The 26,151-nt window shown below is 38.7% G+C and overlaps 1 protein-coding gene across 1 annotated transcript in view; it reads right to left on the bottom strand.

Moving 5' to 3' along the window:
- LOC117251665 (general transcription factor IIF subunit 2-like) overlaps positions 1-8,528 on the bottom strand; it is an 81,184-nt gene extending 72,656 nt beyond the window's left edge. Inside the window, exons 1-4 of the mRNA XM_033618157.2 lie at positions 8,336-8,528; positions 8,070-8,143; positions 7,914-7,932; positions 4,669-4,813 (exon numbers count right to left, since the gene is read on the bottom strand). Of these exons, the coding sequence (XP_033474048.2) occupies positions 4,669-4,813; positions 7,914-7,932; positions 8,070-8,143; positions 8,336-8,401 (304 nt within the window). The 5' untranslated portion in view covers positions 8,402-8,528. The remainder of the gene's footprint in view (positions 1-4,668; positions 4,814-7,913; positions 7,933-8,069; positions 8,144-8,335) is intronic.
- Between the last annotated feature and the right edge of the window lie 17,623 nt (positions 8,529-26,151).

Below are 26,151 nucleotides of genomic sequence, written 5' to 3'. Positions count from 1 at the left end.
CTTTAAATATGGAAGCTACAAATTCTAAAACACAGATGCTTCACACACATGCTCAACCAGGCAGTACAGTCGATCCATACAATCATCAGTTTCCAGTCAGGCACCCAAGATTAGTGTCATTTATTCAGTATCTGACCAAATGTCTCCCCTTGTGTTCCTGAGTTATGATGTTGAGTAATGGCCAGAAAAGTGTTTTTGCAGAACACTAGAATGTCACATTGAAGTTGGCCTTTTGGATATAAAACATCACCACTTCATCAGTTCATCCAATTAGACATTTGTGTGAAATTCTGTCATAATTAGCTTATGAATTCTTGAGTTATTGCCCATTAATTCCAATCAGTTCATCCTTGAGTCCAAGTGGATGTTTGTGCCAAATTAAAGGAATTACCACCAGGCCTTCCTGAGATGTTGCTTTTAAAAGAATGGGTGACCAGGCAGACAGACAACCCGAAACATAACGCCTAAGGCCACGGCTGTTGTTGACGCCAAGGTGTAAAAAATGGACTGTAATGCACTGAAGATCTGGGGCCGTATTCACAAACATTGTGAGAATATTCTCATAAAAGTTCCTAACTTAGCCTTAAAAAAAACTGCAAGGAGTCTTAGCTTAGGAATGATTTAGGAAAGTTTTCACAGCAACTCTGAGCAAGGAAGGGACAGAAACTTTTATCTTAGTGAGCACGTGTGGTTGAGCCCCTTGCTAGGTATGACAAATTCTTTAACAGATGTGAATGGTTGTCAGAGACACACCCTTTTGTGAGGCTGCAAGGTGTTGACACCCAGTGAAAATAAAATGAACTGCTGACTGTAAAAGTGTTGTCATTTTTAGCGTGATCACTCTGGTGATGGAGGGTTTAGACAGACACAAGTGATCACTTCTGCACTGTTGTAATTTTTCCAGTTTTTCAAATTTCTTAGGGTTGTGATAAGTTTATTTCTGGAGCTATAGCGTTATTGCGTTGGGTGGGAAATGTGTGCATACCCCTAATGAGATTGACCACAAATATTATCCCTGCACGATCTAATATGTAGCATTTAATTTACTCACCAACATCCAGCGTTTGGGGAAAATTTCTCCAATCTCTTTGTCTTTCCACCATTTTATCCTCTTCTAAATAAACTCTTAAGCCTCTTAAAAGAGTTTACACCTTGGGACTTCTTTTAAGGCCTAAGATGCTTTGTGAATAACTTTATCTTTACAAGGACCTAGTATTACCTTTAAGAGGAAATTCTTAGACGATTTCTTAGAATTTCGTCACTAGGAGCAACTCTTAGCATTAGGAAGCTTTGTGACTACGGCCCCTGAGCTTAAGTCAGTCACAGATACACTTGGCCACCTAGAGAGACAATGACTCTCCTGTACTGGCCTCTCTTCCCTGGTTACCAGTGAAATACAGAATTGATTTTAAGATTCTTTCATTTGTTTTTAAAGCACTGCATGGACTGGCACCAGGTTACATCTCTGAACTGCTCGTCCCTTATCCCACCTCCTGACCCCTCAGATCTGGTGACCAATCACTGCTCTCCAACCCATGCACCCGGTTAAAAAACAAAAGTGAACAAGCATTTTGAGTGGTTGGCTTTAACTTGTGGAATAGTTCGCCACTAACAATTAGATCTTCCCCCTCCATTCATATTTCCAAAGTAATATTATGCAAGATTGTCAGTTACTGTTTGTAAACATGCTGGCCAGCCAAAATGAAAGTAAACGCCAACCCCAGATTCACTTTTGCTTGGCATCTTGCCACACTATATTTGCGCTTTTTCTGCATTATGTCTTTTGGATGTCTGCTGCTTATGGTCTGGCACACAGTCGCTACCTTTATATAAAGCCTCTGCCTCACCTGAGCGCTGTAGGGGAACACGCCCTAAAACGTCCTTTAATGTCCTGAACACAGAAAATAAGAAAAAAAATACAGACAGAGGGAAGAGTCTCCACAGAAAAATGCACCACCACACAGTGAGTCTACAAATAGTTTTTTGGGAAAACCTTGCATAACTTTGCATCAACATGATGACATGCCTGACCATGACGACACACTAGTTTTATTCGCTTGCATTTTATTTTGTTGTTTGTCCAATGCTATCTTGTGTTAGAATTTTATCAAGATATTATATACTTTAATTAGTTTACTTAAATTCTCTAATTTATGACCGTTTTCATTGGATCATTCCGGTTCTTTTTTATTCAGTCTCTTTGAAAACCACTTTAGTCAACGCTTGTTTTTGCTCCATAAATAAACTTGACTTGACTTAAACAATGAATCCAGTCAACATAACTGCAGGCATGGAAATAGATTTCAACGTATGACCTCACTGGGTAAAGGCATCTGAATCTAAATCCATGGGCATTTCAATTTGACTCCAGCGCCCCCTTCCCAGAGCAGACAAATCGATACTCTAACAAAACACTTATTATCCTGAGAAACAAAAATCCACTGTCACGGCCATCCACATGCACCATATTGACAAATAAGACAAGAGCAACCAAGACTGTGTCACAGCTTTTAGTTGTAGCGTACAAATAAAATCATAGCATGTCTCGTGAACTGTAAATGTACTGGATTTGCCTACTCAACATCTATTGTTATGCGCTAATGTCTATTGTGTTGTTCATACACTTTTACCATTACAAACTACACTTCATTTGCTTTAGTAAAAGTTGAGACTATTTCATTACAAATAAACTTTCCTGTTGTTTCTAACTTGTCATGTTTTTTCTGCTCTATAATTAAAGTCCTGTCACACTTACAGCCTTTTATCACTCCAAATGAAGCAGTGCATAGTTCTCTAGAGCAGTTTGGTTTCACACTCTCCATTTTTGGACGGAGTTTTGGTAACTTGCCATTCAGTCAATATTTATGCATCAAACTACTTTGGCAATGACTGGGGAATGCTCAAACACGCCTTTGGTGTTTATGCCAACAACACCCAAGTACTTGCACCCTTAGAAGTGCTTGAAAAACACCATTAGGAGCAGTCACTTCATTGTTATTGAGCACTGGCACCCAGGGAGGTAGAGAATTGCTTTTGACATTTTACTGATTTAAACAGCCTGCACCCTGTTGTTTATTTACCATCAACTAAATATAAGTTTTCACTGAATTAAGGGAACTTTTTTATCTCTTACTATTTATTTAATTCCCTTTTTTGAAATGGCAATTAAAACAGATTCTTAATTTTCTGTAATTACCCTTTTGATTGCCTTAAAAGAACAATTAAATCTACATTATTATTATTTACTTTTATCGGTCTGACGCATGAGAGTGATCAATTAAGCAAGACATTAAAAGTAACACCCTAATCTACTATAATTCATCAGGTCACACGCTCACAGACACCCAACCACACAGTTGCCGCTGTTTTTAAGCTTTGGGTCTGATGCAAATCCCTGCAAATCCCTCTGGCTTATGTTTATGTATGACACATAATGCCTGGCAGCAAACGTCCTCCATAAATCAGAAGCCACTCTGAGTATTCTCATGAATTTTACAGTGCAATCAATGTTGAATCTATCAACAGCAGCTTTCTTTCAAAGCAAGAGAACCTAAGAAACTGGAACAACTAAGGACAGTTAAATCGGTTATGTCATGTGCCACTAGCATGAGTTAAGTAGGGCTGCACCCCAGTCGGAAATGTGTCTGCTGGATCAGATTTGGCTGTACAGTACAAACATTCTATTTGTTTCCCTTTTTATATGGTGTTTGAACAGAAATCAGCTAGATGTTAAAGGTGATGGTGATGTAGCAATGCGTAAACCACAGATTTCGAAATGTGCAACATTTTTTACCATCACCAAATATCAAACAAACGCCAGAGACGATATTATATTAAGTTACTGTGAGCTGCAAATTCATCACTTCTAAGCAGAAGGCAGATAACGTTATCTCAGAGCCTGACCAGACAAAGCCTCTCTTTCTCTGTGCCAGAAAGAAGCATGAAGGCAAGAACAAAAGTTCACCGCACACTGACTGACCCACACACACACACAAAAAAACATGGAGATTATCAGTCGACTGAGGGATCTCTGACTGATGATTTGACTCTTTGACTTTCAGGGGGCTGCTCTAGAGTAAAATCCCTGTGAGCATTGTTTTCTCTATTAGCAGACAATGGGACAGCTTCAGGAGATCTTTTACTATATCTGGTTTCTGCTTGATTTAACAACTCAATCAGATCAATGTAAATAAGACTCCTCTATCTTCCAAGGCACAGCTAATTCTTATATTTAACATATTGCAAAGAAAGCTACCCAAACTCTAACCTCTATCTTGAGTCAAATATACTCTAGCTTTTTATATTTTATCCCTTGTTATTTGGAGATGGTGTCCTCACTCTTAATCAACAGCTTTTTATTACAAGCAGGCACTCTTCCCCTCAAATCCAATTTCTTACATGTGTGTAAAGCCTTATTTTGCAGCACTGTTTAACACCACTCTGCAAGTACCTGCGATAAGCCTCTTAGATCGTATCATGTCTAGGATATTGACTTTTTGTTTAGCTCACAAACCACACTGCCCTGTAGACCGCCAGAGGAATCACATACACTGTTAAATCTATTTCAGTTTGAACCCTCAAGCCCCCTTCAAACACGTTTCAGATGACATTATCCAGCACAAAAGAAACACAGCAACAAGAGCCGGAACAGCCGAGTTGGCGACTGACCTGCATCGCTCTGGCTGAAGACAGCCATGGTCTGTCCACCCACTGTGTGCATAGTGAAGGGGTGATCCTTTGGGACCTGCAGTGATGCATCCTTCTCCCCCACAGCGCCCAGGGCCGTCAGCTCCTCGTTCAGGCTGAAACGTACCTGAGAATACACAGCTGAGTCAAGGCCCTGCTGAGGAGTCGTATTAGCAACTCTTTGATTCATCAGATAAGGTCAATATGATATATGAAACTGTATTGATCGACATGAAGAAGGTGGGTCAATGCAGCAGCAAATGGGGATGATATACGAGAAGAAAAAAGGAAAAAAATATGTCACATAAGCTGTGAATCACTAAGCTGCCTGTACAGCAGGAATGTCAAACTCGTTTTGATTCATGGGCTACACACAGCCCAATTTAATCTCAGATGGGCTGGACCAATAATACCATCGCACCATAACCTATAAGTACCACCAGCTCCAATATTTTCCCTTTTTTGTGTAAAGAAGTACAAGTACATTCTGTAGACGTTCATCCTTTTACAAAATGGACGATGCAATTTTAACAGTCAGTCTACTTCTCACTGTCATTACCTGTGCACTTATCCAGATATGTCCTGATACAGATTCTTTTGAACTGAAGCTGCTGATTGACAACATTTTGCTCAATGTTCAGTGTCTTTAAACATATTCAAAGTAAGTATTCATTATTATATCAGAGAACTGTATTCTGGTCAGGATGGAAAAGCGTCTGACACAGAATTTTAGTAGGTAGTAGGTAACGTATTGTCTAACTTGCTCCTGAAACCTGGCACCTTTAGGGTGCCTTCAGACCTAGAATTGTCTTGCTTTGGTCTGAAACAGGGACTAATTTTGTTACAAAGTTGCATAATTGCCTAGAGTTGGTTCATGTTCTCACGGCAGCATTTAGAAGCAGCCTTGCAGAAGAAAGCTGCTCTTGATTGGTCAGAATTTCCATGTGGGAAAAATCCAGGAAGTGCACAAAACGTTGAAGAAGAGTAGACTTGCAAGATAAATGCAAACCTTTCTAATGTCACAATGTGGACAACTACACAGGTTGATTTTAGCAGGTTGGCTCCAACTAGAAAACAATGTTTTGATGCATTGGATGTGCTGAATGTGCATATTAAAGGGAAATTTCAGTTTATTTCAACCTGTCTCCTATCGTCCTAAATTTGTTTCAAGTGACTAGTGACATAAAAATAATAGTTAGCATGTTAGCCATTAGCCTAGATACAGCCGGGGCGCATGGTAGCGTCAGACCTGTTAAAACGTAAGAGAACAGGCATACTTCAAGTGCAAAGTTAGTCCACTAAACAAGCATTTTTCCATAAAGACCGCCTCATATCATTAGGATAAATGTCAGAGAACATATAGAAAACGACATGTAAACGTGTTGCCTTACCTTACCGGTGTGCTGCCATGTTTGTTTACATTTAGCTCTGCTTTCCAAAGTGCGGCCGAAATATGGCGAGCTCTAGATAAAGCCCAGCTGGATACTCCTCCAGGTGGAGGTGTCTCGTTCTCGGTCACATCCAGACCTTGAAAATAAGGCTGCAACCGGTCCCATTCCTTGCAACAGAGGCATTCCTCTTCTGTGGGCACTGGGGCACAGCATTCACAGGTACACCACCAATCTCCAGAGCTACGCAGCCTTGCAGCAGCCATTCCTCCTCTCTCGTCCTCTACCTGTTGCACCTCTCTCTCTCTCTCTCCTCCTCTGTTCTTCAATTTCAGGAAGCTCTTCGTCAGTGTATTCTGGCTCAAATAAATTGTTCACCATTTACCTCTGCTTCCCAAAGCGCGGCCGAAATATCGCGACAACAAGCAGCGATCTCATACTGTGCCTGAAATCTCGCGAGGACAAGCAGCAACAGCTGGAAGGCAGAACCGGACAGTAGCCTGAAAAGTTCATTCATTTATTTTTATTTATTTATTTTTTTTTTTTTTAAGATATCTTTTTTGGGCATTTTGCCTTTAATGGACAGGACAGGTAAGCGTGAAAGGGGGAGAGAGAGAAGGGGGGATGACATGCAGCAAAGGGCCACAGGCTGGATTCGAACCCAGGCCGCTGCGGCAACAGCCTTGTATATGGGGCGCCTGCTCTACCACTAAGCCACCGACGCCCCATATTCATTTATTTTATGAAAGATTTATAGAATAATGGCTGACTTTTGCCAGACTTCGACTTTGTGGAGGAGGAATTTGATTTTGCAGAGTTTGATGGCCGTCCTTATTTATGTGAGCCAGAATACACTGACGAAGAGCTTCGTGAAATTGAAGAACGGAGGAGGAGAGAGAGAGAGAGAGGCGCAACAGGTAGAGGACGAGAGAGGAGGAATGGCTGCTGCAAGGCTGCGTAGCTCTGGAGATTGGTGGTGTACCTGTGAATGCTGTGCCCCAGTGCCCACAGAAGAGGAATGCCTCTGTTGCAAGGAATGGGACCGGTTGCAGCCTTATTTTCAAGGTCTGGATGTGACCGAGGACGAGACACCTCCACCTGGAGTAGTATCCAGCTGGGCTTTATCTAGAGCTCGCCATATTTCGGCCGAGCTTTGGAAAGCAGAGCTAAATGTAAACAAACATGGCAGCACACTGGTAAGGTAAGGCAACACGTTTACATGTCGTTTTCTATATGTTCTCTGACATTTATCCTAACGTTATGAGGCAGTCTTTGTGGATAAAAAGCTTGTTTAGTGGACTAACTTTGCACTTGAAGTATGCCCGTTCACTTACGTTTTAACAGATCTGACGCTACTATGTGCCCCGGCTGTATCTAGGCTAACGGCTAACATTTTAACTATTATTTTTATGTCACTAGTCACTTGAAATAAATTTAGGACGATAGGAGACAGGTTGAAATAAACTGAAATTTCCCTGGCAGTACAGGAGAGGTGCACATTAATAATCCCCTGGGACTGTAACATGCTCATGTTTAACCCAAACAACTGCAGTAGGTTCTGATTGCACCTGCACCAGAGTTCATTTGTAACCGGGCCGAGACCACCTCTTCAAGAAGGTTTCTGTCCAGTTGTGTATGTGTTCACACTTGCCCCAACAAATTGCACTTAGGGGGCAAACGAATTTGAGTTTGACTGAACCAAACCAAACAGGGCAGGTGTGAAAGCACCCTTTGTCTAGTCATCTAGTGGGCCGAATTGGACCCTATGGCAGCCAGTTCTTGCCCACAGGCCTAATGCTTGACACCCCTGCTGTACTGTATCATATGAAGCTGTCTCACCTCTGTTTTGCCTTGCTTCCTGTCAGGTGGATGACAAGACAGAAAAAAGTGCGCATCATTAATACTAATAATAACAACAATAATAATAATAATGAGAACAGGATTTTAGCATTACAAAATACATGTATGTAAGAAATAAACATTTCCACAACATACTTTCCAATGGTAATCCTTCCAACTTCTCCTTTTTCTTGGGCCTTCTCCCACTGCTGAGATAAATACTTGGGAACCTGATGAGAAAATTTAAGAGGTCACATTAAAATGGCTGATAGAGATTTACACCCACAACACTCTCACATGAAGTATATTGTTCAGCGGCGGCCATTTAATTAGTCAAACTGACGTTAGCAAAATGAGCTAACAACCGTTAACGTTACTTTCCGTTGGTTATTGGACGGATGAGAAGGTGCGCGTGAACAAACCTTTACCAGCCACACGCCTTTACTTTGTTGGACTCCGGTCAGATTCACCTCCGTCTTGTCCGACATACTTAAGTTAAATTTTGTCAGGGTTTCAAAACACTGTAAAAATAAGGTGGACAAGAACTAGTAAGTTACGCGTAAACGCCTCAATATAGCCAGGTGTGCCCAATTAAGTGGAATTACTACAAAACAAAACTTCCTGTTAGGCGACTTCTTTCACAATAAAAGTCCGAACCACAACGACACTGATAAAGATACCAATCTAATAGCAGCGACCTTTTATAATGTGAAATGATCAGAATTTGATTTATACCTTATGTTATCTCTTTCTTCATTTCATTTTTCCTCTGGTTGAGTATTGTTAAAATGGGATACTTTCTGAAAATCTGCATTCTGAAACAATTTCCTGAATAATTTCAATGCTTTAGCTGTCAACTTAATACAGTTATACAAACATTAACCCCCTGATTATGATATACAGAAGAAAAAATAAAGAATAATCAAATAGGGAATCGATGACTCCATCCATAATTCCAGTGTCACATTTTGACAATAACAGGGCATCCATTTTTAACACTAGGCTATTGGCAAAATTGGACACCAATAAAATTGCTATTTTTTTAAAATAAATTAAAGTAGTATAGAATATTCATGATATTCATAATCATTCATAGTGATTTTAATAAACAATTAAATCCCATTACAAAATATATTGGAATGAAACAGTAAGTAGTGTTTGTTTTTAGATTTTTACAAGTGGAACCATTATTATGTCAGAACCCTTTTTTCAGTTTCTCACAGATCCAACTTTGCCTTTTTTAACTTGTTCACTTAATACGTAAGTATGTCTGTGCATTTGTAATAATACACTGTTATTATTATATTGGAATTTTCACTGTCTTAAATTGTAATTGTGCTTTAGCCACACATAAGAAATGTCATGTCAATAAAGCTTACTGAATTGAAATTGAATTGATGGAAGTGACATTGCACATAATGCCACGCCCACCTATTTAACATCATATCCATATGAGCTGTTTTAGTTTTCTTTAGGTGCCTTTTCAGCAATACATAAGCATTGGTTTGGGGTTATTTTGTGTATTTCTTGTAAAGTTATTCAGTGCCAAGTTTAACTACCGCAATTTGCCAGGTGTCCCAATTCAAAAATACTCACCCACTCACCATACTTCAAACATTCTTCTTCCTCCACACTATTAGCTTCTGCAAAATGATGTAGGTCTACATGTTTTGCTTTGGTTTGTTTTATTTCATGTATATGGATGGAAAGTTACCCAGACTCTTTTATGTAGCTTGTATATGCTTTCCCAGTGTTTATATAAATCATGAAATTACAAATGCTCAAGGACCACCAAGATATGGTGAATTCTTGCAACATCTGATCTAGCTCACGTGGAATAATTTGCAACTCAGAAAAGCTTGATTAATTTACATGAAGTGATTGACCTGTAACTTCATTTATCAGTTAACTGTAGGACGAAACGATCAGGGGAAAAAGGTGCATAATGACAGGTCAAAGACAAATATCTCAGGTGTGTGTGGTTTTAAGAGCTGCAGGCAATCTATCAAAATTACATGATATCCCACCAGTGAGACAATCACACATGTGTATGGAGATGTAATCAGCTGCATCAGTTGTGATGTAATGTAATCAGGTTGAACATTTTTAACAGGGACGCTCAAGTTGCTTTTCTTGAGGGGCCAATTTTGTAAGATGGCAGGAGGCAAACAAAACATTAATGGTATTAATCAGTGTGTTCAGTAAATTAATTTCGTGTCCTCAACTTTTCAACATGTGCTGTCCTCCGTCATCTTTGCCAAGAGGTGAATTCAGCCCTGCACAGGTCAGGTACACACAGGGGTGTTTCTAAAGCGGCACTTGTTTTTGGATAAACAAGCTCTATTTTGAGCTTGAGTTTTTAATGCACTCTGGCACCTTATTTCATTCGAAGTACAAAAAAAATCGCAGTATGAGTTAATTTATTTCACTGTAAAGTAGTATGATGTCAGCAGGCAGCCCCGCACTGTACAGTGGGCCAGATTTGGCAGTGACTTTGAGAATATGCAGCACTAAGCACAATATCAACTGACATAATGGAAATAATAATGCTACGGTGTTGTTGCTCCACCTGGAGCAGCTGCTGGCCTCTAACAAAACATCTTAATCATAATTAGGATTAAAGGGCTACGTACCGAGGTCATACTGCCACAGGAGCTCAACACAACTTCTCACCCCTGAGGTCCAGACCTCTGAATCACCACCCACATCTCAGAATTATTCAGCAAAGTCAAACTCAATTGTGATTCACTTTGATCATCGGGCCACTAAAGTCCAGGGTCGAGCACAGCAATGAATGCATAACTGGTCCACGCTGTAGGTGGCTCTCTAGATGGACTGTAGCCCACAAGTTCATGTAGTCATTGACATTTAACACACCAAACTAAGTGCTTAAAAGAGGAAACCAATCACATCTCTCTCTGTCAGGGCCTGCAAATAAAAGACTTTTTCTAATTGTTGAGCTTTTATATTGAAATCCCCTGCATTTTATTATATACTAATTAAAAGATAAAATACAATACTGGAATTACAGATAGAAATGTCTTTACGTCTTTAAAAAATTAAATGACTAAGCGGGCAGAGCACATATAAAAGAGGATCTTTAAACAGGGTGCTTACACACTTGTCAAAATGATTTACCACACAATGGATCTGGACTGAGGCAACATACGACGACATGATTTAGTGGCATAAACAGTTACTGGCAATGATAAAATGTTGGTGAAAAAACATTTAATACTCTTTTGTTGGTGCACAACAATACTAAAATGTAACGTTTAGATGTATTAGAATAGAATAGCCTTTATTGTCATTGTGTGTACAACAAAATTAAGGTGCCACTCCAGTCAGTGCAACAAGAAACAACAATAGCAAAAACAAAAATAGCAATAAAATATATATCAATAAAAATATAATAGAAAAAATATGTACAAGAGAAAAATAATGCACTTGTCACCTGTTTTCTCAAATTTGTTCTCTATAAAAAAATATATCAATCTATTTGCATCTATACACCACTGCCCATTGTCATTTATCATTATCTAAAAAGTATATTTGAATGCATATGTATGTTAATGAAAAGCCTTTAAACCATTGTCTCCTGGTGTGGTTTATAACAGAGAATGGTAGCATCACCATGTGGATCAACAGACAACTTGCAATCTTTTACAGTGATACTGTCCAGGTGGTCCTGCAGTCTCCCCACTAACATGATAAAGATTATCTTTCTGATACTATGATGCGTGAATCTCATTTTGAGTAATACATTTTTCCTCTTTTATTTCAAATAAACATGTCTCATAACCTCTATCTCCACTTCTGCTACTTCATTGTTTGCTCCATTATGGTGAAAAGCAGCAGGAGTTACAGAGCAGGAGAGTTTTTGCACACTTGCCCTTATTTTGTTGTATAATTTTTAATATGGGATACTTCTTGTTAATAGACTAGGTTTCCCAAATACTATTTGAAAAGCCCTGCTGTTGTGGATCATATGAAGAGGTGAGTCAGCTCAGCACTAATTACGCTGCTTAATAAATTATGCATTAGGACCAGAGTGAATCAAGATTAGCTTTCAAGGTCATTAACATGAATCACTGCAGAGTGACTTGTGTGTGATTAGTATACTTGAAAATGGCAGCATAAATTACAAAGAAGGAAAATTAATATTATGTCTAATATACAAAGACAACACAATTCTGTGTGTTTTACCCAGTATTAAATTACAGTTTATATCTTTTTTGTAAAATGGAGCAATAGAGATTAAATTGAATCAAAGTGGGGACTGTTTTTCTTCATTATTGCAATCTTACTAAAACATGACATTCATTTTAAAGTGGTGAAATTTAATATTGCTGGCTGGTTTTTAAGAAAAAGTCAACAATAGAGTGTCTCTGTATACTGTGGTTTTGTCTAAATCAAGATAAACTCTGGAGAGACGTCGAACATTTTCTCTTTTCTGAAGTTCGTGTCAGAGTGAAGAGTTAGACAGAAGTTTGACAGGGAGGGAGAAACACAGATGATCTTAAACACAGCATCTTCATTTAGAGGTGGACAGCATCTGAACTAACTACATACCTCAGCATCTCTCTTTACCACTGCAGCTGATTTGTGTATACTGCCACCTTGTGGACAAAGACTAGAACTGGACATTGTTCCCCTGTTTGAATGAATGAATGAATAAATGAATGAATCAGTAAAGGAATGAAAGAATGAAATAGCAGCAAGAAGAATTCTGTATACTCCATAGCTTCAACAGTTTTTCTCATTGATATAATATGCTTCTTAAATTGGGTTAAATATATGAAAAAGTATAGGTGAGCTGCAGTCTTCACACAGACACCATGCCATGTCTAGCATGGGTGGATAATGAGACAGTGGGCCCCTGGGCACAGATATGCAAAGTGCCCCACCACGTCTCCTGCATAGGCGCAAGTCATTTAGACTTTGTGGTGGTTTTGCATCTCTTTGTAGTCATTATGGGGTTTTTTTTGGTGTGGTTTTCTGTCTCTTTGTGGTCATTTTGTGTCTCCTTGTGAAAGGTTTGTATGTCTTCTGGCTTATTTTTGTGTCTGTTTTGGTCATTCTGTGTCTCTATGGACTCGTTTGTGTCTTACTGAGGTAATATTGAATCTTTCTGTGGTTGTTTTATGCCTCTATGTGAATGTTTTTCCCATTTTGTAGTTATTTTGTGTCTCATTGCAGTTTCTTTGCATTTCTTTGAGGTCATTTTGGGGCACCAGCGTCGAAGAGGGCACTAAAACAGCCCAATGTGATCATCATTAATCATAATCATACATTTTCACAGGCCCTTTCACACACAACACTGTTTGAACTGTGCTGTTGCTGGTCCAGTGAACACAGCGCAGTGGCAGTGCAAGCTCACTTTTCTATTATAGTTATTAATACTGTGAGTTGCCTCTACTGAGATTTTTCAAGTTTTTCAAACCTTAACCTCATTAAAGCATGCCTACATTCAGCAATCGGGCAGGAACATTTAAAATGGTCCTGCTGTCATCATTATCAATGCAGAAGTCATATAATGACCTAATTAAGACCTTACAGCCAGGAAATGCAGACGTGTGCGTCTCTGTAGACCCTCCAGCAACTGCTGTTCTATAATTCTTCTGTAGTAAAACATATATGCAGAGTTTGTAAAGTTTTTTAAAGATTATTTTGATTTTTTTTTGCCCTTAAATGATAGTGTGAAAAGGAGAGACAGAGGGGACAACACACAGCAAAGGGCCACAGGTTGGATCACACCCATGGCCGCTGCACCAAGGACACCGACCCTGCACATGGGGCACCTGCACCACCCACCGTGCCACTGGGCGCCCAAGATCTTGTTAAGTTTTGTGACTTTTTCTCAGTTATGTGTCAGTTATGTCTGTTTGCCAGTGTAGGTTGGGGGGGGGCAGTGACACTTTGGGCCTCTGGCCCTGTGCCCAGTTTGGTACTTTATGATCTCAAGTGCTAGGGTTGTTTCGAAGATGCGTAAAGCAGAGGATTCCGATAGGATGGATCCACTTTTTGTCATTTCAAATCCGTCTGCCAATGATGTCACCAAGTTTTTTTCTGTCCTCTTTGGCCTTCTTTTTTAAAGTCATGGTGATAAACACTGTATAGCTAAATATTTGTGACACACCGGTGTTAAGGATGGCAGTGTCAACTTTTCAGTTATTGATAGCAAGGCTGTAGATTGACAGGAAAGGTGGGGGGTGACATGTAGCAAAGGGCCGCGGATCTGAATCACACCCAGGTCGCTGCAAAGGACTCAGGCTTTATGGGGTGCACACTCTACCAGGTGGGCTGGAGGTCACTCCTCAGCTGTTTTCTGAATTGGTGTATTTTATCCTGCTCTTTGGTCCACAGCAACATGACTAAGCCTGACTGGACTGCTACTGTGCATTCATGGTCTCCTGAAGCTGAATCCTAGCTCTGTTTGGGACATAATGACCTTTGCTCTATAGGCCTGCCATCAGGGTAAAATTGTTCATTTGTACATAAGAGATGGACGACTTGCTGTTCAGTTTACTGCGCATGCTTCCAAGAATTGATCTTGGTGCATTTAAATCAGTCAGGCGCTGACACTGACCACTCCTCTGGCACCACTCCTTGGCCAAAGTGTCAGTGTAACACACAGTATATCTCAGGGGTTGATAAGAAGGTTGCCCTAAAACACATTCATGCTCCCAAGGGGGTAAACCCTTTTCATTTTTTACCCCACGTGTAATTTTCTCTGCAGAATCAGTGCTCAGCTGGTTTAGTTTTTAATTGGTATGAAGCCTGCACTCTCAGCAAAGCACACAATTAGCTGAAAGAAGACCCTTACCCAGACTTCCATGTGACAATGCTTTGTCTGTAATGTTCTCAGTGGATATGGTAATTGAGATGCATATTTTAATAACAATAGGCCGCAGGGAGTTGTAGCAGTATGGCACTGGTCTATTGATTTGGATCAATGTAACCTCCTCTGCCCCAAATGGATCTCTCAGCAGTGTGACCTATAACAAACCAGCCATATCTGTGCAACACAAAGATTTCACTCAGAGAAAACTCAGAGTCTCCTCTGTGAGCTGACCAGCCGTCAGCACATTCACATAAAGCTTAACACACAGAAAGCAAGACATCAAGACGCAGCCTCCAAAGTGTCCCAGCTGCTGGCTGCAGTTTATCTGAATCATTGGAACGTGTTGAAAGTGTGTGTGCTTTGGTAGGACAATGAGGCCTAACTTCCTCTTATTACCCAAGTCTGAAACTTCAGAAACCCTCAATCAGTCCTCTGCTGGTTGAAAGATTCAGAAACCTCTTTTCATCAGCGATAAAATGAGCTTGGCACCGACTGGCTGAGGGTTTTGGCTTTCCTCTCAAGGTCGTCCTCACTTTGAGGTAGGCATTTTTCTGCCCACATTCTGGGTACATTTCAGGGGCCAGACTGGAGAGATCAATCAGCCACAACATGAAATACCAGCACGCTGATTTATCTTGAACTGTGTCCACTGACAAGCCCCAACATTCAGACGCTCAAAAACATTCTCACATTAATAGCATCATATTATTTTGATATCCTGATCAAGCACTTGTCTCACTGAAATGATAATTTCTCTAAAGCCTGACATGATTTGGCATTAATGTAATATAAACATGATTCCCATTGTTGTAATTTCTTCAGTAAGTGCTCACTGTGCACTGAGAGGCTGTTGCCATGGCAGCTCTTAGTTGGCAGTCTTTAAAATAGGACACCAAAAGAAAAGGACATTTTCCAGTAAACATAGAGGCACATTTGTAAAAGGCTTCAAGAGCTGGTGTGTAAGGTGCACTGCTCGACTACACTTAGTTTTATGTACCAGGAGGAGATTTAACACTCATTTGTTTTCCCAGCCTCTTCCAGTATAGAGCCAGTTTGACTTTCATGCACAGAAGGTGATTCACCAGTGGAGAGCAAGGGAAGTAGATTTCATGATTGTTATCACAATATCTCATTTCACATTCACAAATCTCTTCTTTTGTCCCAACACACAAATATGACCCCTACCGAATTTCATTTTACATATTTTGATTTTACCAGTGGTTGCAGTTGAATTCAGATCCTTTATTTTAGTAGGAGTACTAATGCCACACTGTTAGTCTGTTACAAGTGAAAATCCTGTGTTGAGAATATAACTTAAGTAAAAGTTAGAGCACTGGAAAACTGTATATAAAGAATTAAAAGTAAAAGTCCTCAATGCAGAAAATTCAAATCGATTGACTCAGTCAGTATTATTAAAACTTTTTGCAGGGAACAGCAGCAAATCTTCACATTTGTGAGGAACCATAAGATGTTTTACATAAAAAATGACTGGTTGCCAATTAATTTTATGTCAGTTGATTATTAGACTAATTGTTTGTGCAAAATCTGAATTTGTAAATTAATTACCAACATAGTTATCAAGTAAATGTAATGTAGTAAAAAGTTCAATATTTCCCTCTGAGGTGTTGTAAAGAGGCAAGAGTAGAAAGAGGCACAAGAATACTCAAGTAAGGTACATGCACTTATTAAGTACAGTACTTGAGTAAGTGTACTTACATGCTCTCCACACTTCATTCAAGAGTTGACCCTGGGCCCTCTGTACACATTTTTAACCTGGGGTTAATCTAAGACAAGGGTAATATGATTCACACTACCAGCTGCAAGTAAGACTGACACATCTTGATTAAACTTATGTGGTGTAAGAATGTAGGCATAACTTTTTTCCTCAATGTACATTGTATTTTATAGCCTCGCACCTACATACAATTATTTTCCCTAAACTTAAGTCCACTCTCAGGGGATAACCCTGCACACTTGGGGCTAACCCTGCACCAGAGCAGGACCAGTGAGCCTTAGGCTAAAGCCCACTTGGAATGTGTCAGGAGTCAGGACTGTGCCAGTCTGAATGCTTTCTTAGCCCCAGGCTAACAGCCCCCTTAGCCTTGGGCTGTTAGTTACATTCCACTACTGGTTTCTACATTAGCTGTTGATTACACTGAGTATGTGACACCGTGTTTACTGTGCACTGTGAATTTAGTCAGAAGAGCCTTAATTCTGAAACTTCATCCTTAAGATATTCTGGGCTGATGTGAGTAATGTTCCTGCAGCCATGCTGAGATGACGAGTGCTTTGTGATGTGATACATTATCCTGCAGGAAGTCTACATCGAAAAAACAGTGTATATGCAGCAGTTCAGATATGAGTGGACGTGCTGAGAACTCAGTGATTGCTGTTTTAGTAAACACCTGTACACTTAAGTGTCTTTGAAATAAATGTGAACAGTTTTTGTAACCTGGCAGATTTCATGCCAAGCCATGCATTTCTACAACCTGCATGATGTACTCTATACTGTTATGTCCTACTGTGCATTTCTCATCTGTTATCAGTAGCATACACTGTATCTTTATATTTAGAGACAGCAGCAGCTGTCAACAAGTGTAGTTAATATTATGTTATATAATATCAGTTTATACTGTTGATGAGATTGCATTCTTTAGCTGTGTATGAAACTCTGAGGGAGGATGCATCTTCCCACTCTTTCAGATTTAAGTACACAGATTGACCTGATGGGGGTGCTATAATTACAGGTCTTTTTTTTCCTAACATGGATTCATTTACTGCGGAGGATCTCCTCTTTTGGTGTTTCAAAACTTATTCTGTGTACTGTGTATCTGTCCTATATTGAGAGTCTCCTTATTTTTTCTTTCATTTGTTGGTTCAGCAGTCTGACAGTGAAAGACAGGAACAACCTAAACAACACTGTAAAAGTCTGCTCCAAAATTGTTGGCACAAAATTGTCAGACTTGAACTCTCTCTGGGAAGAACGTGTCCTCCAAAAGGCAAAAAACATAATAAGTCAAGATCATGTCTTGGGTGGAGAATTCACCCTAATGCCATCAGGACGACGTTATCTGCAGCCTCCGAGGAAGACTAACATATTCAAAATCGTTCATTCCTTCTGCTGTCAAGCTGCTGAATGCAGGGTCACTGTGATTGCAGTATCTGCTATGTACAATAAGCCTATTTGGGTCTGTTTTTATTTATTTATTTATCTCTGATTCTTGGAACTCATTGATGAAATATATTGAGGCACTTCTTTCTAAGCAGTAGTTGTTAGGGTTCCTTCATGTCATGCTCCCTCTGACACCTACTCTACATCATGTTGTGTGAATGTTTTATGTGTTGTCGGTGGACTGTAGGAACTGACTTGCCCTTCGGGGATAAATAAAGTTTTTCTGTATCTGTATCTGTATGATTCGTAAAAGGAAATAGAATAATTTATATTACTGGGGCATTTAGTACCAGAAACCTACCTGATTGCTGGTTTTATTGCATTTTTGAGACCTAAAAATGAGGTCATGAGCCAATAAATGAGAATGTTTCTAGGCAAGGTTGTGATTATTTTCACTTTTCTTGCAGTCAAATGCTGAAAGAAGGCTGACAACTACATGAGACTGGAACATATTTGAACATATGATCAGCAAGATATGCTGCCTTCTACAAGCTGATTTTTAGGAAAAACCATAACATAATTTATACATGCTTCTGAACACTTATTACAGACATATCTCACAGTCTCCCGGTCTCCACTCTTTAAAGAAATTTCACCAAACATCGTTTCTGTGGTCTTCAGTGTGAGCCTGTGCCATCTTAGATTCTCTCCTTCATTATTAAATACAGTATTTCCACCAGCAGCTCTCAAGTTCCCCTTTCACTCATCAGACGGCCATGAAGATCTAAGGTTACTGCTTTGATTAATTCATTGTGCTGACTGTATGCTTGCCTGTCGCTGCAATAATGAATTAATAAGCAACCATTTTCATACTGACATGGCCTTTTAACTTTAAAGCCACAACACAAATTTCTGTCACACATAATAATCTTGAAGACAATCTAACATTTATACTTACAATCACACCAGTGAAGCTGCCGAGTAAAGCCTCATCAATCCCTATTAGCATTTGTAGACATGCTCCCCTCAGTATTTAGAGCATGTGAATTCATCATCTTGAGTAAAAACATGAAAGAAGCAGAAGATTTTACTTTAATAAAAGTATGCATTTACAACATAATTTGATACATAAAATGCATAAACTTTTACCAGAAAGCAAGAAATGAAGTGTTTGATGCTCTGAATTTTCTGATGCCCTAACCCTCCGATTCATATGTGTCCCCACAAATGTTCAAATTAATTCAACGCCCTCAGTTTTACATAAGTAAAGAACATGTCTGCAGGCATTTACCCTCATTCAGCTACAAGAACAAAACAAACACTGAAAGGTTATGTGTAGATCTATACGTATCTTACTGTGTGGGTGTCCATGTGACATTTACCTGGCTCATGTAAACAGATGGTCTGACTTTACTTGTGACAAAAACCCTCTGTCGTTTGATATTTCTTTTGCTTTTACAAAACGTGCAAGAAAAATAAAAAGCTTCAACTGCCTCAGTAAATCACAGCTGAAATAAGCCGTATGGTGTATGCAGGTGGCAGCAATACACAGAAATAGGCCTGTGATTGGGTGTTTGAATCATCAAGTATGAACTTGGAAAGTGGATGCATTATGCTTTTGTTCTGCCCATGAGCAACCCACATGATTTAGGTATGACTGTGTGAAGCAAATGAAAGGCTGGGTTTTCTAACTGCAACGCCTTTTTTGTTCAGTGCTGTTACATCTAATGGCTTTTATATTTCTCAATATTTCTTCTGTCTTTGTTAAGGTGACGTACAGCAGTGCCGATTGGGTTTAGACTACAGAATGTGTGGGAAGAAAAACTCATGAATGAATGCAGTGGGCCTGGGTATTTAGACATCTAGTAACACACACACACTGTGATTTTCTGCTGGGAGGGCTGTCCAGTGAAAATAAAGCCAGCATCTATTCTGGCCTCCATTCAGAGCAGGGAGGCTGAGTGGACACAAGCCCCAGACAGAGACACAGACACCCTGCCCCGCATCACTGGGCATGGCCCTGTGCGCTCCACAGCCAAAGCCTCTGTTGTTTCAAGAATTTTAGGTTGGTTTCACCACCGTCATCATCACCCCTCTGCTCCGACAGACCTGTCTTTATATGCTCAAAACTTAACAACTACTTGTGCTTCAGAAGGCAGTGACTGACTATGAGCAATACACACAGCTAGCCTAAACAAGGCTACCCTCATAGACACATTCTGTCTAAACTCACCACATACAATAGCAACGTGCAGTGAAAGTGGCTTCACCATAGTGTAAATGACAGCTGGCGTTATAAATATATGTATATCAGCATTTTTAATGGTGTTTGTCATTTTTTGTCATTTGACAATATTTTACGGCTGTCTTAAGTTTACACTGTTTCACATTTCACATTTCATTTCACATTAAAATGATACTTTTTTGACATTTAGTCTACTTTTTGCTACCTTTCAATAAATGTCCTGTTCCACAAAGCTGTTACTTGTTTCATCCTCTTTAATGATAGGTGTTTAATGGATTATACATTTTAAGAAATGAAACTGAGCTAGAAATTTTAATACTAGACCATGAATAAAGAGACTTTGTCATTTACAGCATATGTCTGCACTTTACAGTAGTTTGTGTGAATATGAAGAAAACTTTTAAGTACAGTGAACTGTAACACACACAGTTAAAAAAAACAGTAACTGTACAAATACAGTATACTACTGGCAGTTGGCTACAGTATTGCACTGTAAACCTCATGTTCCACAGTAGAATACTGTAATAAATGTAAAGGTAATATACCATTGAAATAAATTACAGTAGTTACACTGTTAAATAACTGTAGGATGCTGGCAACTACAGCTGTCAGTAGTTTACTATAATGAAGTAAAATTATAATTAATGAAAGTAATTAAGTAAAGTGTAAGTACCTAAACGTTTCAGTCCACAACTGCTTTGCACTGTATTTCCCAGATTTGAATTTAAATTTTGAATTTTAGTATCACACAAGGAGTGATTGAAACAAGTATATGAAAATAAACATGGAAGTGATTGTGCAGAAGATGTAAGCAACCTGAAGGGGCTTATGGTGCAAACCTCCCCTCTAGAAATTCAGATCTATTCTATTACAAATAGTATTTCTCTCCTGAACATGAGAATATAACAGACAAAACAAGAAAATATTATAATCATTCAATCAATTCATTTCATGTAAGATTCAAATGTTAGTAATGATGGACAGGTTTTAATAAAGTAAGGACTGTTGTTCCAGAGTAATGCTCTGTATTTCAAAGTATCTTGTTCGAGTGTTATGTGGTGATAGGGAAGATACATATCCTCTGCTTGTCTTGTTGGATATGAATGGACATCAGAGTTCATCAGGAGGAAGTTGTGAAATACATCTGGTAAGCTGTGTTTTTGAAACATACATTTATACATAAAATATTTGTTTGATAAATGTTAACATTAAAAAATGACACCAATTTCAATAGAGGAACCGATGATTCCCAACGATTTGCTGCTGTTGCCAATTGTGACAAATTGTTTTGGATTGAAAGTATTTTTTTCAGTGAAGAAGGATATGCAAAGGCCCAAACAATGTGACAGTATGATATATATGGGTACATTAAACTATAGTAGAGTGTTAGTAGACAGAACTGATTCACTTAACTTCATGGTTTTTTCATTCAGTTCTCCATAGACATTAGTTGTTCAAACAGTCCAACTGCAGTAGCATTCATTCAACAGATGTTTTCATCCAAAGCAACAATAATTTGATAATCAATCTGGGCACATTTTCTTGAATTAAATCACAAACACCCAATGTCAGGCACATCAAACAGCTTTATATGTTTCAATCAGCCAGATAGAGAGCATAAAAAAGTTTTTTTCTTTGTATGACTACAACATGGATCATTACTTTCACTCAGAACACAACAGAGTGTTTACAAAATGAAAGCAGAGTCCAGAGTATAAATTGTTCATTATTGTTGGGGCGGCGGCACAATGGTGCTGTGTGTTTTTTTGTTGTGGAGTGCCAGTGTGATTTAAAGCTGCTGACAGCACCAGACGCTTACACTGCACTAGGCTCCTGCTGTCTCTCGTCCTCTATCATTTGTATCGATGGATATAGCCTGTCTGCTTGCCTGACAGTCAATCTGCTTCTCTCCTCTCCCTTCTTGCTTCTCTGCCTCCCTCACAGGCCACTGCTCTGTCCTGCCTCTCTATTACTTAACTTCAGTTTCTCCTCTCCTTTTTCTAGCATCCTCCTCTGCTTCTCTTCTGTTCAAGGCTTTTACAGACATTCAAAGGATTAAAAGAAGATTTTCCAAATGGCTAAATCTAGCAAACTGAAATAAACAGCAGAGGTGTGGACTGGATCCACATGACTTGGACTCAATTCAGACTCAAGTGACAAATTTGATTGATCTGACTTTAGATTTGACTTGACAAAATCAAACAAAGACTTGCAACTCAACACCAGTGACTCTGGATTTCACTTGGACTTGAGCCTTTTGACCTGAAAATACTTAAAGGTCAGAGATTAAAAGTATGTTATTTAAAAAGTGTGTCACAAATAAATTCATTTCCTGAATCAACTACCATTAACCCTATTCATTCCCAGCATGTCGACACATAATTAGAACCACTTTGTTTGAACCAATCTGACAGCATCCAATCAAGTTGCAGGAGAGAACCATGACGAACTAATGTTACGTTATGGAACGCCAGTTTTAAAAAATGATAAAAAATATAATTTCATTTGTGAAATTGTAGCGATAAAAAAAAAATGAATTGCAGTGTCCAAAACATGTGGGTCCAAAAAAACAGACAGAGGCAACAACTTCCAACTTCATTTGACATTTGAAGTTGCACAAAGAACAGTAAGTCAAGGATGATATTAACATATTAGAGAGCTAATGCTCAGCTAATGTTAGCTTAACAACCAAGTAACTTTTAACTTTTGATTTCGTAAATTAAATATACTATTACTCTGTTCATAAAATGGCATTGCTCTTGGCGAAGAGCACATGACGACTCGAAAAGTTTGGTTTTGGGACTTGACTCAGGACTTTCCTGTCTTGACCTGGGACTTAATTTGGCACATGAGTGCACAGACTTGAGATTTACTTGTGACTTTAAAAACTATGACTGGTCCAATCTCTGCTAAATACCTCATTATGTTACAGTAACTACTAAAAGAAAGATCTGTCAACAAAATTAGATGCATCACATGAGAGACTTTATGAATTTATGTGATAAATAAAGTCATTTGCATTAAAGGTCCAGTGTGTAGGATTCAGTGACATCTAGTGGTGAGGTTGCAGGAGTAAAACTTCTCCCGTGTCCCAAGCATGTAAGAGAAATACTGTGGCAGATGAGAAAATGCAAAACCCAAATGGCCCTGTTGAGAACCAGTGTTTTGATTTGTCTGTTCTGGGCTACTGTAGAAACAACATGGCAGACTCTGTGAGAGAGTATCCACTTCGTATGTGGATTTAACAGCTCATGCTGAGGGAAGGAAAACACAACATTTCTTATTTCCAGGTGATTATAATCGAATGGAAATATAGTTCTGAATACATATTTGGTCAAATACCAAATGAATACAGATAAAAAAAAGTGTAAAGTGTGCTCGGGCAGAATTATTAATGTGACTCCTAAATATATACTGCATTAAAGACTATGGAGCCCAGAATTAGGGAGTGTCTTATCTCTGATGAACCAGTAGAGTGATGCAGTCTGCCTTCTGCTACTGAGAGACAGCTCAGCTTAGTTTAGTTCTGCTTAATTTACTGTTTGAATGTGGTTTACATACATAACAAGTTTGATATCCTCTTACTTTTATATAAGTGTACACTTAAAGCATGTATCTTGTACAGTGTTAATATAATGGAGGATTTTATTTTGGATCATTAAGAGAAAGGAAGAGAAAATGTTAAATGAAGATTGTTCAAAGTAGAAAAGTATCTCTGTATCCAGACGTGAACAGAATAAACCAGAACACAGAAAATGGAGATGCTTGACCAGTTAAACAGTGGAGTTCATTGACCTACAGTGGCAACATTACAGATGAACAAATGTGTATGTTTTCTCTCAGCCTCTCACTCCCTAACACACACACACACACACCAGAGAGAGAGAGAGAGAGAGAGAGAGAGAGAGAGAGAGAGAGAGAGAGAGAGGCCCCTAACAGTACCTGTGTGTAGAATAATCCTTCAGTGTAGTTAACACCTGTGTCTGTCTGCAGAGAGATCTAGCAACTCTCTGTCCACCTTTGTTTCAGAAACATTGTTGTGATGTTGATGTTTTGCTCAATCCACAGCAAATGCTCAGGAGCTTAGCATCTCATTGATAGCAGATTTAACAACACCATATTTAGAGGGAAACACCACCTAAATTTAGAATTCCAGTGGTATTTCCAAGGCTTGGGAAGATTTAATCAATATTTGTGAACATGAGCTACTCTCTCTCAAAGCCAGGAACAAAAGTCTCAGAGTCTCACTCTTGTGATGTCATAAGGTCTAAGTCTGGAGCTGCTCCATAGACAAACAATGGGAGGCTGATTCTGCAGACCCAAATAATGTTTGTTTTCCTTTTTAAAACCCAAAAAGGGGGTTTATTCTATTTTAGTGTCCCCAGTTCTGAAATTTGAGTTTTATCACTCTAGTTTTTGGATTTGAGAAAGAGTTGTTCATTTTGCTAATATGTTTGGACTGTCTTAGACCATAGGAATAACATGTATGATTTTTTTAATGGATGCAGTTCCCTTTTAACAAGAGGGTCAGATGTTTTCTTTTGTAATATTTTAATATGAAATTTGCTTGCTGTCGGATAAATGTTGTAGAGTAAAAAAAAACTATTTCTATCTAGAGTGCTGTGTGTTGAACCCAACGCTCAAATAATGGCTCACGTACCTCCTACTTGAGTACAGTGGGCTACTTGAATAAATATACTGCTACAGTAAAAAGTATTTTCAGTCTCTTGAATTAAATAATTTCCTATTTCAGGGGTGTCAAGGATTTGAGGACATCGGGGCCTTAGCCTGGACCTCTGTAGGTGGTTCTTAGGGTGTCTGGATATTTCCTAGATTAATAATAAAATTGGGATGTTGAAAATATTGGTAACTGTTAGTAATTAGTATTGATTAAAAACAGAATACATTGCAACTGCTTTCACCGAAATTCTGAGAATTTTGGGGTGCTTATACTGGATTATTTCCATTTTATGCTACTTCATACTTCTGCTCCACCACATCTCAGAGGGAAATATTGTACCTTTTACTCCACTACATTTATTTGTCTGCTTTAGTTACTTTGAAAACTTTGACTGATATTACAAACTATAATCATCTAATAAATGATGATGTATACTTACAGATTAAACTACCCAGCAGTATTATAAATCTCCACCTTTAACAGCTGCAACACTGAAGTCACACAAAATGTACTGCTTGAATGACACAGAGGACGCAAAGGCTGCATTTTTGATCAACAATATGATATTATTTTCAAGGGATATAATGCATGAATGAAATGCAGTTCAGTTCAATAGAACTTGATTTATCCTGAAGAAAATTCTTGTGCCAGAGAATGCTTAAAATTACAGTAACACAAATCATAGTAACAACAATTTACATTCACAAACCTGTAACAATGGTCACACACTGGCCCTAGTTTTTTTTTTTTTTTTTTTAAATTATAGAGTATTAAACATCAGTCAAAATATTAAAAAATATACCAGATATAACGTGTTTAAGGAGTTAAAAAAGCAAAAAACAGTGCCTAATAGAGTAACAATAGAAGTAAGGTTAGTACAAGAGCAGAGTGTGCGTGATAATAGTTATATTGTGCAATTAATATATAACAATGTGAAGAAGTATTGCATATAACATTGAGACACTAATACTGCATATGACATTGACAAGTGATCATAATATTAGAAAAGTAATATTGCACAAGATAATAAAAAGTAGCGTGTAAAAGTGATAGTGCAGCTAATATAGGTCAATATTATTGTCAGTGTCCTTTGTTTCAGCCCTCCTCCCTACAGAAGAGGCAGGGGTTATACAGTTTGATGGCCACAGGTAGAAAAGATCTCAAGTGGAGCTCTGTGGTGCTCCTGGGTGGCCTCTGTCTATGGCTGAATGTGCTCTGGTGACTCATGAGTGAAATTACACATTACTGGATCCGGGTCTTTTTTGTTGTTTTTCTTAGGCCTATTTTTAATTATTTATTTTTTTGAATATCTATAAAGCCTTTTGAGATCTGGGGTTATTCATAAAACACAGGCTG

The sequence above is a fragment of the Epinephelus lanceolatus genome, chromosome 14 (genome assembly GCF_041903045.1).
Source record: "Epinephelus lanceolatus isolate andai-2023 chromosome 14, ASM4190304v1, whole genome shotgun sequence".
Lineage (NCBI taxonomy): Eukaryota > Metazoa > Chordata > Actinopteri > Perciformes > Serranidae > Epinephelus > Epinephelus lanceolatus.
The sequence above is the reverse complement of the archived record's forward strand: the minus strand, read 5'-3'. Positions and strand labels throughout refer to the sequence as shown.